We start from the raw sequence: 13538 nt of genomic DNA, 5'->3' as shown, positions 1-13538 counted from the left end.
TTAGATAGGTTTGCATGATTTTGTGGATGGTTTGTCTGCTTGTTTGTGCGCACTGCATATCTTACCCACATGTTCCTGCTGTCTGTGTGTGTTTTAAGAGGCCACAGGAGAGTTTATCAGCACAATTTCAGCACAACCGTAATCACCACAAGGCTGCCGCTGTTTCCACCTGCATGCGTGCACACACATATATACTGACACATTTTATAGGCAAAAACTGAAAGAAAACCTGTCAACCCTGTTTTCTTGTTACTGCACCACCTTCAACTCCTCGTGGACTTCTTGCATGCCTGTTAAAATGTTTCCGCTCCTCCAGACCTGCATGCAGTACGTGTGTACCAGCCTCTCTCCGTGGCATGCATTGTCATTACTGGTTTAACTGCAGGTGTAACTGTATAAAGTTGTGTTCTGTTGCCCTCCCCCCGCAGTGGATTCACTATTGAGCTGGCCTCAGCGCTCACTGTTGTTTTGGCGTCCAATATCGGACTTCCAATCAGTACGACACACTGCAAGGTAAAGATTGGGTCAGACCTCAGCTGGTCCCCTCAGGTTATTGTGTCCACACCACCTGGAGAGAGGAGGGAGCTGTCTGTTTTTACAGGGAACAAGAGCTGCCAAAATCAGCTTTCAGCATATGATGCTGTTGTGAATCACAAATAATGATGCACAGTAACACTTGACACACTTGACACCCTGTCCACAAATAGGGCGCTGTCCTGCAACAATAAATGCACAAATCACATGTACTTACAAAAAGAACTATTAGATAAAACATAAAATGAACATAGTATGAGAAGTAGGAGTTTCAAAATCAATCAGATGTCTAACATCTTATTTTATCCTGTCCTCACTGTAATCAGTTAAAATCATACAATGATACAGTTTTATAATTATAATTCATTATAGAAAAATGCTTAGCCTTATTTACCACAAGCATAATGTTTAGATAAGTAAATAATCTCATTTAAATTTTCTGAATTATTATTGTTGACTGCATTTGTCCAGCTCAACCATTGAACCCTGTTACTAAAGTTAAGGTACTGTAAGCACAGTTAGGTTGTAAGAAGAATTTGGTTCAGTGCTTTTTTTTAATTTATGGGAAATATAAGCTGATAAATAACCAGCGTTATTTAACTAAAACTATTAAAAATCATTTTTGTTTACTGAAATAATGACTTAAAATTAGAAATGTTGCCTCGGCAATTAACTGAAATAAAAGTTTAAGCTGAAATACTAAAAATACTAAAGCTTAAACAATAAAAATTAAAGCTAAATATTTTAAAGATTTATTTTTAAACTAATAAATGTATTATATATATATATATATATATATATATATATATATATATATATATAATTTTTTTTTTTTTTTTTTGAACTAATAAAAAACAAAAGCTTATAATAAAATGACTAAAACTAAAATTAAATAATAAAAAATAAAATAAATATAAAAGCCAATTCAAAATAATATGATAGTATATAAATAATATTAAAATAACTGTCAATATCTACCAACAAATATTTAATCATTTTCTGAAGTGTTGTTAAATACTTATCAGTCTAAATTAGCTTAAATTATTACATTTGTTTTTTATTGTTAGAAAATAAGGATAATTCAGGTTTATGACTGCATTATTAGACATAATTTGGTAACACTTAATAATAATGTTCAGTTATAAGTCACTTATAACTTATTAGTTAATGATCTAATCATTTACAAAACATGACTATACATTCATAAATGACTAATAAGTGATATGTTAGCATTTTATGAATGTATCATTAATTCAGATGTCACTTATAACTTGGTAATGATGAACTAATCATTTACAAAACATGACTACACATTCATAAATGATTAATAAGTGATATACTAACATTTTATGAATGTTTTATTAATTCAGTTATAAGTCATTTATAAATTATTAGTTAATGATGAACAAATCATTTACAAAACATGACTACGTTCATAAATGATTAATAAGTGGTATGTTAACGATTTACAAATGTGTTGTAAGTTATCTTAAAAAAAATTATGTTTTAAGTTATCTCAAATTATTTGTACATAGTGAAATCAAACAGATCATTAGTAGATGGTTTAAGTTATTAGTTGATACATTTATCACTTATAAATCATTGAAGTATTTGTCAAAATTTTGTATCCATTATCTCAATAAACAATTGTTAATCATGAAAAAATGAACAAACCATTAGTAAAATGTTAACGTCACTTATTAATCATTTATGAATGTATAGTCATGTTTTGTAAATGATTAGTTCATCATTAACTAATAAGTTATAAATGACTTATAACTGAACGTTATTATGAAGTGTTACCCATAATTTAGACAACATTTCCAACATTTTTAGTAACGGGTTGAAAAAATTCTCCAAAACGTATGTAACAAATATAAAATAAAGCATCTCATATAATATGTTACTTGACCTTCTGAAGAGGATGAAAGTTCTGAAAGTTAAGCACCTCTTTTTCATGTCATTTGAGGTATTTATTTTTAATCACGATTACTCTGGCAGGCATCCTAGGTTCTCTGATGGGAGTCATCCAGTTACTGATGTCATTGGCTTGGTCGCTGTTTCTGATGATTATAAATCAACTTTACTTCACACTGATGTCAATCCTGGGACAATGAACTCTCTCATCAAAGCTAAGACGGCTCTCTCAAACCCTTTAGAAATGAAGACGAGTTCTCCCTCCTCTTCTCTCGGACGTGGCCTTGGTGCATACAGAATGAAATAACCTCAGTCTTCTTTTCACAGATTTGTGTTTAAGTGATGCTTCACCACATCATCTCTTTGTCCCCTCCTCATCTCTCTCATGGCATGTTGCTGTGTATTTGTCCACGTATGCTCGTGCCACTGGTGTCTTGCTCCATGCTGTGTGTGTCTCTTATGTTTTATCTGTCTTTGTCTTGTCATTTGTCGTCTTTTCACAGTGGATTTTGCATTGAAGTAATGAGCGCTCTAACAGTGCTTGTTGCCTCAAATGTGGGCGTTCCTATAAGCTCCACCCACTGCAAGGTATTGGTATAGTAGTGAAGCTTTGGTAGTGCTAAACTCCACCCCATAGCTTCACTAGCATAATCACCGAACAGCCAATCAGTGCTCACCTCTGCAAACATGTCACTCCATGATTGCAGCTTTGATTCACTTTTTTGATTCATTCTTTTTTTTTTTCATCTACTAAGTTGTTTTAAAGAAAGGCATTAATCGAAGTCTGTTTTTTTTTTTTTTTTTTTTTTAAAGGTACTGTGTAGTTCACATTGTAGTTGAGATGCTAAATGTGTTAACCACACCATGTCACTTGCAGTGATGCCATTTAAAAGTAGTTCATTTCTCCTCATTACCATGACAGAAATGAGTCCAGCAACCTCACCTATAGTCAAAAATCAATACAAAAGCTTATTTACTTATTGTTGCTACAAATCCTTGGAGTGGAAATGAGCTGATCTCTTTGTATTCTCTATTCTTGCGTGTGCTTTTTGTGGGTTTTGGGATGCTTTGGGATTCATTCAGAGGCTTTAAGCATATTTGGATTCATTCTACTCCATGACCTCTATTCAGATTTATAAGCATCTTGTAAAATCTTTCTAGTGCTTTAAAACCTGGATTGAGGCTCATTTGGATTAGGGCTGTCAGTTTAACATTAATAGATGTTAATAGTTTGGATTAGGGCTGTCAATTTAACAGTAACTCTTTCCCCGCCAGCATTTTTGATCATTTTCACGAAATTTTCATGAGCCCCAGAATATTTTGTTGTATGAATATCTGAACATGCAATATATCAAAAGAAAGTACAGAGCCTTTGCTTTTAAACATGCATTTTTTTTTTCATCAACACTTGTATGTGGCTAAGTTTCATTAAAAAAAAAAAAGCAACATTTTGAACAAAAAGCTGAGAAAATCGCATTTTTGTAAAACACTACATCCGGATCGGATTCATAGCGATGATAAAAACACAGATGGAGTAGATCGAGTTCATCAGCACCCCTGAGGCTTGAACAGACCTATACCATGTCCTGGGTCGACAGTTCATTCGACAGCGTTTGGCAGTTTTTAGGCTGTTTGTTGTTTGATGATTGGGTTATTTTACGTGTTTTATTACTTGTTTCTGCTTTTTCGCCTTTGTTTTGATCATACTTTGGTATGGGGAACACATATTCACTAGTAATTATGACTTTTGCCTCAATAAACTCTTAATTTACTGCTTAATAATAGTTAGTAAGGTAAAGCAAAGTTGTTGTAGCAACTAGTTGTTAAGTTAAGGTATGGGGTAGGATTTAGTGATGTAGAATATGGTCATGCAGAATAAGGCATTAATATGTGCTTTATAAGTACTAATAAACAGCCAATATGCAAGCTAATAAGCAACTAGTTAAAAGTGAGAATTGTTCCCCATACTAAAGTGTTACCTTCCGTACTCTTTGAGATGATGTGTAATAGCGCTCCCTACTGTATAACAGTGAAAACATGGATTGCCGGAAATTTCCATCAATGATGGAGAAGCGTTGTCATAAATGATGGAAAATTCCAACAATGGTGGGGAAAGAGTTAATAGTTTGGTTTAAGGATGTTAATTTTTGTGCGATTTAAGAAGTATAACATAATTAAAAAAAAGTTTGACTGTATCCAACTAGGGTTGGGAATCGAAATCCAATTCTGGAATCAGATACTTGTAATAAAATTAACGTTGATTTTGCTTATCGATTCCTGTGTGCGCATTTTAATGTGATTCAATGGTAAACCATTTTCAAGTGCAAGAAGACGCGAAAGAGAACTCAATTCGGCACTCGCACAGAGAGCCACATTTCTTGCACTTGAACGCACAATTACACACAGAATTATGTCAAAATATCCTCGTAAACACAGTTGTTTTTTTTTTCCTTAAGAGAACGTAAACAGTTGAGAAAGAAAACGCATGTGTAACAGTATATTGAATCCTACATGAGGTCTTAAAGTGACAGCAGCCTAATAAACCTGCTGCAGTCTGTCATTAACGGTAATCAAACAAAAGAAAAAGAAGATCACTCACTTATATTGACTGAATAACTTTTGTTACTTAAATAAGGATTAATCTATATTTTATTTATAAAAAGAAAACTATGCAGTGTTGTTTTACATTTGATTACAATTTCTGTAGATGAACTTTGTTCAGTTGTTTATTTGTTTTTATTTTATTGTCTATTAAATGTTTGAATAGTTAGTTCAATTGTTTTTTCTGTGGTATATATTTGTTAAAACCATAGGAAAATATTAGTGTTCTTTAGGCTGCTGATTTTTGTTCATGGAAATCAAATCAGCTGCAGCAAAATGTTTCGCCAAAAGACACAGAATAAATATGTATGATACTAAATGTTTTTACCATACTGGAATTGAAACTAGGAATCAATAAGCAGAATCGGAATTGCTAAAAACTATACTCAACCCTATATCAAACAGTTATATCCAATGACTATATGCAGCAATTTAAATGCAGAAATATATAAACAACATTTGGTCCCGAACTTACTAGCCCCTACTTTGACCAGTATTGTTTTACTATTATTTATAAACTATTGTACTATTTATTAATATTTTGAATTAGCTTTTATTTTTATATTTTCAGTTTTCATTTTTTAGTCAGTAGTCATTTATATTTATATATTTTTACTTTTAGAAGTTTTTAATCTAATATTTATATTTTATTTATTTCAATAATGAAATCGATTTTTAATATTTTTAGTTTTAAGTTAACAATAACAACACCACTTTTGACTGACAGCTTAATTTAGGCTGTTTTTTTCAACCCTGTTACCCATTATGGGCTTTTTGCATCATAGCATCCAAAATATGAATTGGCAAGGCCGTTCATGTTCAGATTTGTCCAGTAAAACCACCTATATTGCATAATTTTGAAACTGGAACAAACACATGGCAGCTGTGGAGGAGTCTCATCTTCATCAGGTGTATATTGATTAGAGCCTCAATAAATAGAGTTGCTTGTTTGCTAAACAAATGATACCACCAAATTCACAGAAAGGTCACAATGCTTGTCTTGAATTCACGGATTAGTTGCATGGCCCACAGGTCAAGCATCTTACATGAACTTTGGGGTTTAAATCTTGAAGAAATTCATGGGAGAATTAAAGGCCTGAAGTCTTTTATTCTCCGTTGTTGACTTTGGGTTGACTTTTGCTCCAGATTTAGCCCCCTGTGACGGAGGCTTCGGTTACACTGACCGTATAAGAACAGCCAGATCGCTCTTGTATCTAGCACAACACCTGTCACCGGAACCCCTGAGTCACACAGCATGTATGGAAATGTTACTCCTCCCGCTGCCCTGTGGAAGGCAGGACAGGACATGACATGACTTTACCTTTCAAGCAAAAGGAGAACATGACTAATGCAGCGCAGGATAATGGCTTTGTTAAAAGCACTGGGCACTAGGTCTTAATTGTAATTCAGTGAGGAATGACCCAGATTTTCTAAAGAAAAAGAAAGCTTTATTTCAAACCTTGTGGTACTTTGTGTCCTCTAACTAACCACTGCCCCCCAGGACTTTGCACAATTAATCAAATCCATGTATTTTGTTATTTCAGTGCATTCAGGAGACGCATATTAAGCACATGACCCTATGAAATCAAAATCTGAGTTTTGTGGCTTTTAGCTTATGTCTCTTAGTTTTGAAGCTATGTACAGTATATGCTAGTTAGAGCACACATTTTTGTTTGCTAAAATGCTCTCTATAATGTGTACATGTGCAGTATATCAAATATTCCCTATATATTTAAATTAAGCAACATGGTCAATATAGTAATGATTTTTATAGGCTTTTTGAACATTCGGTTGTTTACTAAAGACTGTTATGAGATTTTGACATTTTGTGATCTCTTTTTCTTTGGTGACTTGCAAGAATGAGAGCTTCAAAACAATAGTTCAGCCAAAAAATAAAAATTCTGCCATCAGATTTAATTTAGGATTTTATTGCTGTAAAAGCTCAACCTTGTATGCTTGAACTTTTTAATAAGCTTTTTAAAGCTTTTATATATAAAACCCAATTGAAATATAATTGAACAAACCAAATTTATATATGAATAAAACCCTAAATGTACCTCCAGAAGACTTGGATTAAACCGCTTGATTCAAATGGATTACTTTTATGATGTATTCCTATACTTTTTGATGTGTGGTTGGAGAGACAATCATGATGAGAGAATATTAAAAATATCTGCATTTGTGTTCCAAAGATGAATGAAAGTCTTACCATTTTGGAATGACATGAGAGTGAGTAAATGATGACCGAATTTTCTGTTTTGGGTGAACTACTGTATGCCTTTTAAGGCTTTTAAAAGCATCTCTGATTTAAACATAATTTTATTATAGTAAAGATAGTAATATATTATATCTTGATATATTTCAGTCTGTTAAGAACAAGATGTATCTAAATTTCTAAGCTATGTTGCCCCCAGGGCTTTTGACCATAAAAAAAAAAAAATAAAAAAAAAAAAAAATTGGGTGAGCACTTTAATATGCCTCAATCTAGCATCCTTTTTCAACAGAAGATAGAAACAGGACATAAAACTATGCTTGTGATTTCATGGGGTCTTTAAAAAGCCTTTATAGGAATAACAAAATACATTCCATGAAGATTGTATCCCTAGTTCCCCATCTGAAAGATGAAATCCATGTTTTATTGTTTTCATTTCATATTTGTGTATTGTGCTACTGCTGATTTTGTCTTTGCTGTGGGTGCAGGTGGGCTCAGTGGTGGCGGTAGGCTGGATCCGCTCTAAGAAGGCTGTGGACTGGCGTCTCTTCCGGAATATCTTCCTGGCCTGGTTTGTCACCGTCCCTGTAGCAGGCCTCTTCAGCGCTGCTGTCATGGCCCTGTTCGTCTACGGCATAATGCCTTACGTCTGAGATGGAAAATGGGGAAGAGAGAGGGAGGTATAGAAGGGTAATGATGAAAAAATAAAACAGAGACAGAAAAAAAATAAATATCATGATATAAGGGGACAGCCAGAGGGTGGGGAGAGTCTTCAAATGCTGCCTGGAAAAGCATCCAGAATCCTTTGACTTAAATATCCTTAATCTTGTCAAGAGTATTTATTTCCGTTTCATTTTTCTATTGTTTTGTTGAAATGTTACCATAAACCGCAAGATCTTTGACTCAGAGATATGAAATGGTACATTTTCAAAGTTCCAAAAAAATAGTTCTCGTACATCTGTGGTCCTATATGTTCAAAGGAGTAGACAGAACTGGACAGATGTGCACATACTCAGTGCATTCGTAACCGTTACAATTGCCGATCTCACATAAAATATCAGTATATGAAGAATGGGACTTTTATGGCGCAATTCACTGTATATTGGCACAAAATATAGTTATTAACTACTCCTGGGCCTCTAAATGTAATGTTTTAAAAATATGCCATGTGTGGTGCGTTATAACCGCACCTTTATTGCCATTCGCTGAAACATCAAACTTCTGCGTAAATGACACTGAGAAGCATCCTGCTGTTCGAAACCTACATTAGCTGCATTGCTAAAATCATACCTCAGTCAACCCTCTATGCCACATAAAAGACAAGTGACAAAACTGTGCTATCTCATAATACATGAAATATTATAAGATGAATCATTTTTCTAGTGGATAATGTGCAAGAATTCCCTGTTCTTTTATTGTTGTATTTATTTTTAGATATGTTAGCATTCAGACCTTTTTTTAAAAACAAAAAAAACAAAAACAAAGGTGTGAAGACAAAATCATGTTTTGAACTATGTATGCTACTATAATTTCTACTGTGTATATATTCAGCTTTAGATTTTAGATTTTAGTTATGTCTTATTTCGAGGTCTTATATTGTTACATTTAAGGAGACTTTAGACCAGGTTTGGTAGTTGTATGAAACGTATGCGCTTCCAAGCATATGAAAATGATCAAATATTAAACATTTAATTTTCTTATGACAAGACGCTACATTCATAATCCTGTCAGGCTATATCAAAAATAACTTCAAATAAACGATTTACAACTTTTTCTCCAATCGACTAACCTAAAAGATTCCCATGTCAATAAAAAATTAGGAATTCACCATTATTTGAAGATGTAAAAAAGGAGCATATCTAAAGTATTAAATTTAAACTTTCAATAATTCAGCTTTTTTTAATCCAAACATATCAATAGGTGATTTAAACCCATTAGAAAGAATAGCCAAAGATTCTGATGGTCAAGTTTCATTGCCAGTCTCTTTGACAGTATTTGTAATTACAATCGAAATTATGTCCAGACAAAAGAGATCAGTTTGTCTTTGTATTACGGAAAGTATATAAAGGATGCTAGTAGTGCAGTCTAGCCATAGTATATAATGTTCTTCGAGCCCAATGGATGATGCCAATATAAAATACCTGTATGTGCCGAAACAGCCAAAATCCCCCGACGGGCACTTGGGTGACCCATAAAACCAGCACAAACACACAAACATAGATTTACCCACTTCACATAGATGGTGTTTTGAGAGGCAGTATTAGATGCTGAGTCTGGCTATCAGTGAATCTCATATCAGCATCCAGCTACTTGATTCAGCCTCACTGATAAAGCCGTCAGTACTGATATTACATTGAGGTTTATCAGAACTGGAAATTGTTTAACATCAGGACAATATGTGATTCAGAGACACAAATGTGTCATATAATGAAAGGTCAATATGTAACGACCTATTTGTGGCCCTGACACCACAAGAAACCAAAAAGTCTCATGACTTCCGTCCAAAAATGACCATGCTATATCAGGTGAACTGAGCTTAGATGTTTGTCAGACACCATTGTAATCTGCCTCGGGATAGTCACCAGATTTGGAAACTGTACAAACGTGTGGCTTTGAACCAATGCAAAGTGTTGCTGTTTCTTTTTGTGTGTGTGTGTGTGTGTGTGTGTGTGTGTGTATTACTTTTGTTTTTATTTTTCATCAAGAACAAATCTATGCTTATATGGCCATTTGCCTTGTAATGTTGTGCTTTACTGTTTGTTGGATACAGTAACTTAAGTACTGTGGTGTTTACATTGTAATCATATTGTAGAATAACTCATTGCAGTTGCCTAAAAATGCCAATCAACTAACTATTAATCACAAATTAAATATGAAATAACCAGGCATAGTGCAAAGGTGTTTCATGTCATTTTGTGTTTTAGCAGTGTGAACCATCATGATCCTGTGTTACTCACACTGCTACATGTAGTACACAACTTTACATGGTGGATATGATTAAAAAAATAATAATAATAAAAAAAAGAAATGAATAGATATATAAATTTCATTAAACTATATTTTTCTACATATATAAGTTTTACCTGGGTGGCGACTTCTTACATGAGAGTAAACTGGGCTCCCGAGCAGCGATTATGTTGAAGTACCAGTAACTATTATAAGAAAATTCAGTGCTGAATACCACTGAACATTTTCTTAAAGATGATTTTATTGCAAAAGAGTCAGAAAAGTTCCGACAGGGGTTAGTAATGTGGATTGGTTCCATATATCCATTGTTTTCTTCTTGCCCAGGGACGTCTCTCTCTCTCTTGCGTGAGAGAGTGTGTTTGGAAGTTGTTAAAATTCAACAGTTTTTCATGATTATGTTTTGAGAAGTAAGGTTGAATAACTTTGTAATTTTGTTTCCCTGAAATGCAATATTGAGCTGCCAGACTGTGGTCAATCAGCCCTTCACCAGCAGTGGCAATACCAACGTTGAGAGTCAGACAGGGGCACAGCAAAATCCAGTAAAATGTTTTACTAACCTGCATCAAACTGGCGATATAATCAGCCTTTCTGCTATAACTTGGTTTGTTTTATAGCGGCACACCAGCGAAATCATTCACATGCGCAGTATAAAAAAAGGCCAGAAACATATTTTACACAAGTACACGAACGCAGACGCTCTGCGTTTGACCAGTTTTTAACAACCCTCCGCACTCAAGGGGGCGATTTAGTTACTTTTAAATGTATCTAACATTAAACGAAATGTGTCATTACTCAAGTAAGCTGCTATAAACATTGATTTTAACTAAATTTCTCAATTATATTCTCTTCAGAATGTTGCTCTGTCAAGAAAGTAGTTTATCTGAAAGCCATTTACGCTAAATCCCACTATAGTATGAAGCCACTAAAGCGATATGGTGATGGGAAAAATATATTTCAATGTTTTTTGCGTTTCCCCAGGAAACTTTGCGTTCGCTTGCAAAAACTTGAGTTATGCAAAATCTATCGGGCGAATGCATAACATTTGTGAGAAAACGCAGAAGCATTGACATAATTTTTCCATCACTATGTCCTTTTAGGGCAGGGGTGGGGAACGTTGATCCTGGAGGGCCATTGTCCTGCAGAGTTTAGCTCCAACCCTGAAAAAAAAAACACTCACCTGCCTGTAACTTTAGTAATCCTGAAGACCTTGATTAGCTTCAGGTGTGTTTAATTAGGGTTGGAGCTAAACTCTGCAGGACAATGGCCCTCCAGGATCAACGCTCCCCACCCCTGCTTTAGGGGCTCCATACTATAGCACCCCTTGCGGCAACACTGAGAATGTGATGCGCACTTCAGTTGCGTTGAATTTCGGAATTGTGTCTGCGTTTAGGTATTTGTGTAACCGAACATTGGGCTGCAGTAGCTTGGCCACAAGGATAGTTTTGAGTTACATATTCAAAGAATGGCATGTTAACCACTACTATGCTAGATCAAAAACTTCAGTGCCATTTTGTGCTTTTTTGATGAGACATTTTATAATTGGAAAATCCAAAGAGATCACTATGTAAGATTTGTGCAAACAAAATCATCCATATCCACAACCGGTGTGATGACAAAAGGTTTCATAACTGTTCTTGGCAGCCTATAGAGACATTCTCCCGGAGTGTACTAATATCATTTAAGTTTCCATGTTCTTATCTGCACTTGAAAATAGAATGTAGCCCAATCCTCTGCTGGCCTGCTGATTGCCTGCTGAGTCATCTCAATTTCCATGATGATGTGAATGCTATGCTGTTAACTGTCTGGTACCATCTGAAGACAGGGCTTCAAATTTAATTTAACAAACCCCCCTTATCTGCATATATACTGTATTACTGTTTTCTTTCTTTTTTGGAACTTTTTTGTGAAAGTTGTCTGCATTTTAACTAATTAAATTATGGGAATTAAAATTACAAAGAAGAATAACAATCTTCCGATCTCCTGTTTTAATTTGTTGATTGATGTTTTAAAGTTGAAGTGATTTATCACAACCCTAGCTTAATGTGGATATATTTAAGACATTTAAAGGATTAGTCCACTTTCAAATAAAAATTTCCTGATAATTCACTAACCTCCATGTCATCCAAGATGTCCATGTCCTTCTTTCTTCAGTCGAAAAGAAATTAAGGTTTTTAATGAAAACATTCCAGGATTATTCTCCTTATAGTGGACTTCAGTGGTCTCCAAACGGTTGAAGGTCAAAAATTACAGTTTCAGTGCAGCTTCAAAGGGCTTTCAAAAAGCTTACGCTGAATGTCCTACGCCTTCCTTATTCAATTTACGGAACGAACGTGGCACCAGTTCCATTTTTTCCGTAAGTTGAATAGGGAAGGCGTGGGACATTCAACGTAAGCTTTTTGAAGAATACGGAATCGCGTTCTAGTGGAAGCACTTGTGATGCGATCATTTGTACCTATAAAGCATATACATTTTGATTTTTTTTTTTTTTTTTTTTTAGAAAATGTTTCGCTAGATAAGACCCTTATTCCTCGTCTGGTATCGTTTAAAGCCCTTTGAAGCTGCACTGAAACTGTAATTTTTGACCTTCAACCGTTTGGAGACCATTGAAGTCCACTATAAGGAGAATAATCCTGGAATGTTTTCATTAAAAACCTTAATTTCTTTTCGACTGAAGAAAGAAGGACATGGACATCTTGGATGACATGGGGGTTAGTGAATTATCAGGAAATTTTTATTTGAAAGAACTATTCCTTTAAGCATCCTGACATGGAAACCAATAGCAGGAATTTGGCGCGGGGTTATCTGTTTGGCCTACCAATGAGATGGGGGATGTTCAGGAAAGCTATTTGAAAAAATAAAAATAAAAAGATAGTTGGTGTCACTAGTGGCATAGGAATTACACACTTAAGGATAATTTAGTTGGTTTTGCCGACTTATTTAATAGTCTTGAACTTTATACTGACAGTGTGGATCCAATTGTTTTACCAATGGTATTGTAAAAATATCCTATGTATGCACTATGTCCTATGTCCAGAGACAGGGGGTTAGTAATAAAAATCTTTACCAAATTCTCTTTCAAGTAAAGCCAGTTCACTTGGCGGCCATATTTGGCAGCTATTTCGGACATGCAAGACCAACACCAATCTACTCTACTGAAATCTCGTGCCAAATTCACATTAAACATTTTAGCAGTCATCAACAAAATTTGACATTAACTGTCCCATAAATGTTATTTCTTATCCTCAAATGGCATTAAAAAAAAACTATTTCAAGTTGGTCCAGCCAATGTGCATGTGCAGTGCCAAGC

At 34.6% G+C, this 13538-nt stretch overlaps 1 protein-coding gene across 4 annotated transcripts in view; it reads left to right on the top strand.

The window, feature by feature from the left end:
* Positions 1-12199, top strand: part of slc20a2 (solute carrier family 20 member 2) — a 44757-nt gene extending 32558 nt beyond the window's left edge. For 3 of the 4 annotated variants that reach the window (XM_051901813.1, XM_051901815.1, XM_051901816.1), the window contains exons 10-11: positions 429-513; positions 7753-12199. In XM_051901813.1, coding sequence (XP_051757773.1) covers positions 429-513; positions 7753-7917 — 250 coding nt within the window. In that variant the 3' untranslated portion in view covers positions 7918-12199. Of the gene's footprint in view, positions 1-428; positions 514-2954; positions 3040-7752 lie in introns of all 4 variants that reach the window. The other variant, XM_051901814.1, reaches the window with a different exon arrangement.
* Positions 12200-13538: the final 1339 nt, after the last annotated feature.

This window comes from Ctenopharyngodon idella, chromosome 8 (genome assembly GCF_019924925.1).
Source record: "Ctenopharyngodon idella isolate HZGC_01 chromosome 8, HZGC01, whole genome shotgun sequence".
NCBI classification, from domain to species: domain Eukaryota; kingdom Metazoa; phylum Chordata; class Actinopteri; order Cypriniformes; family Xenocyprididae; genus Ctenopharyngodon; species Ctenopharyngodon idella.
The sequence above is the reverse complement of the archived record's forward strand: the minus strand, read 5'-3'. Positions and strand labels throughout refer to the sequence as shown.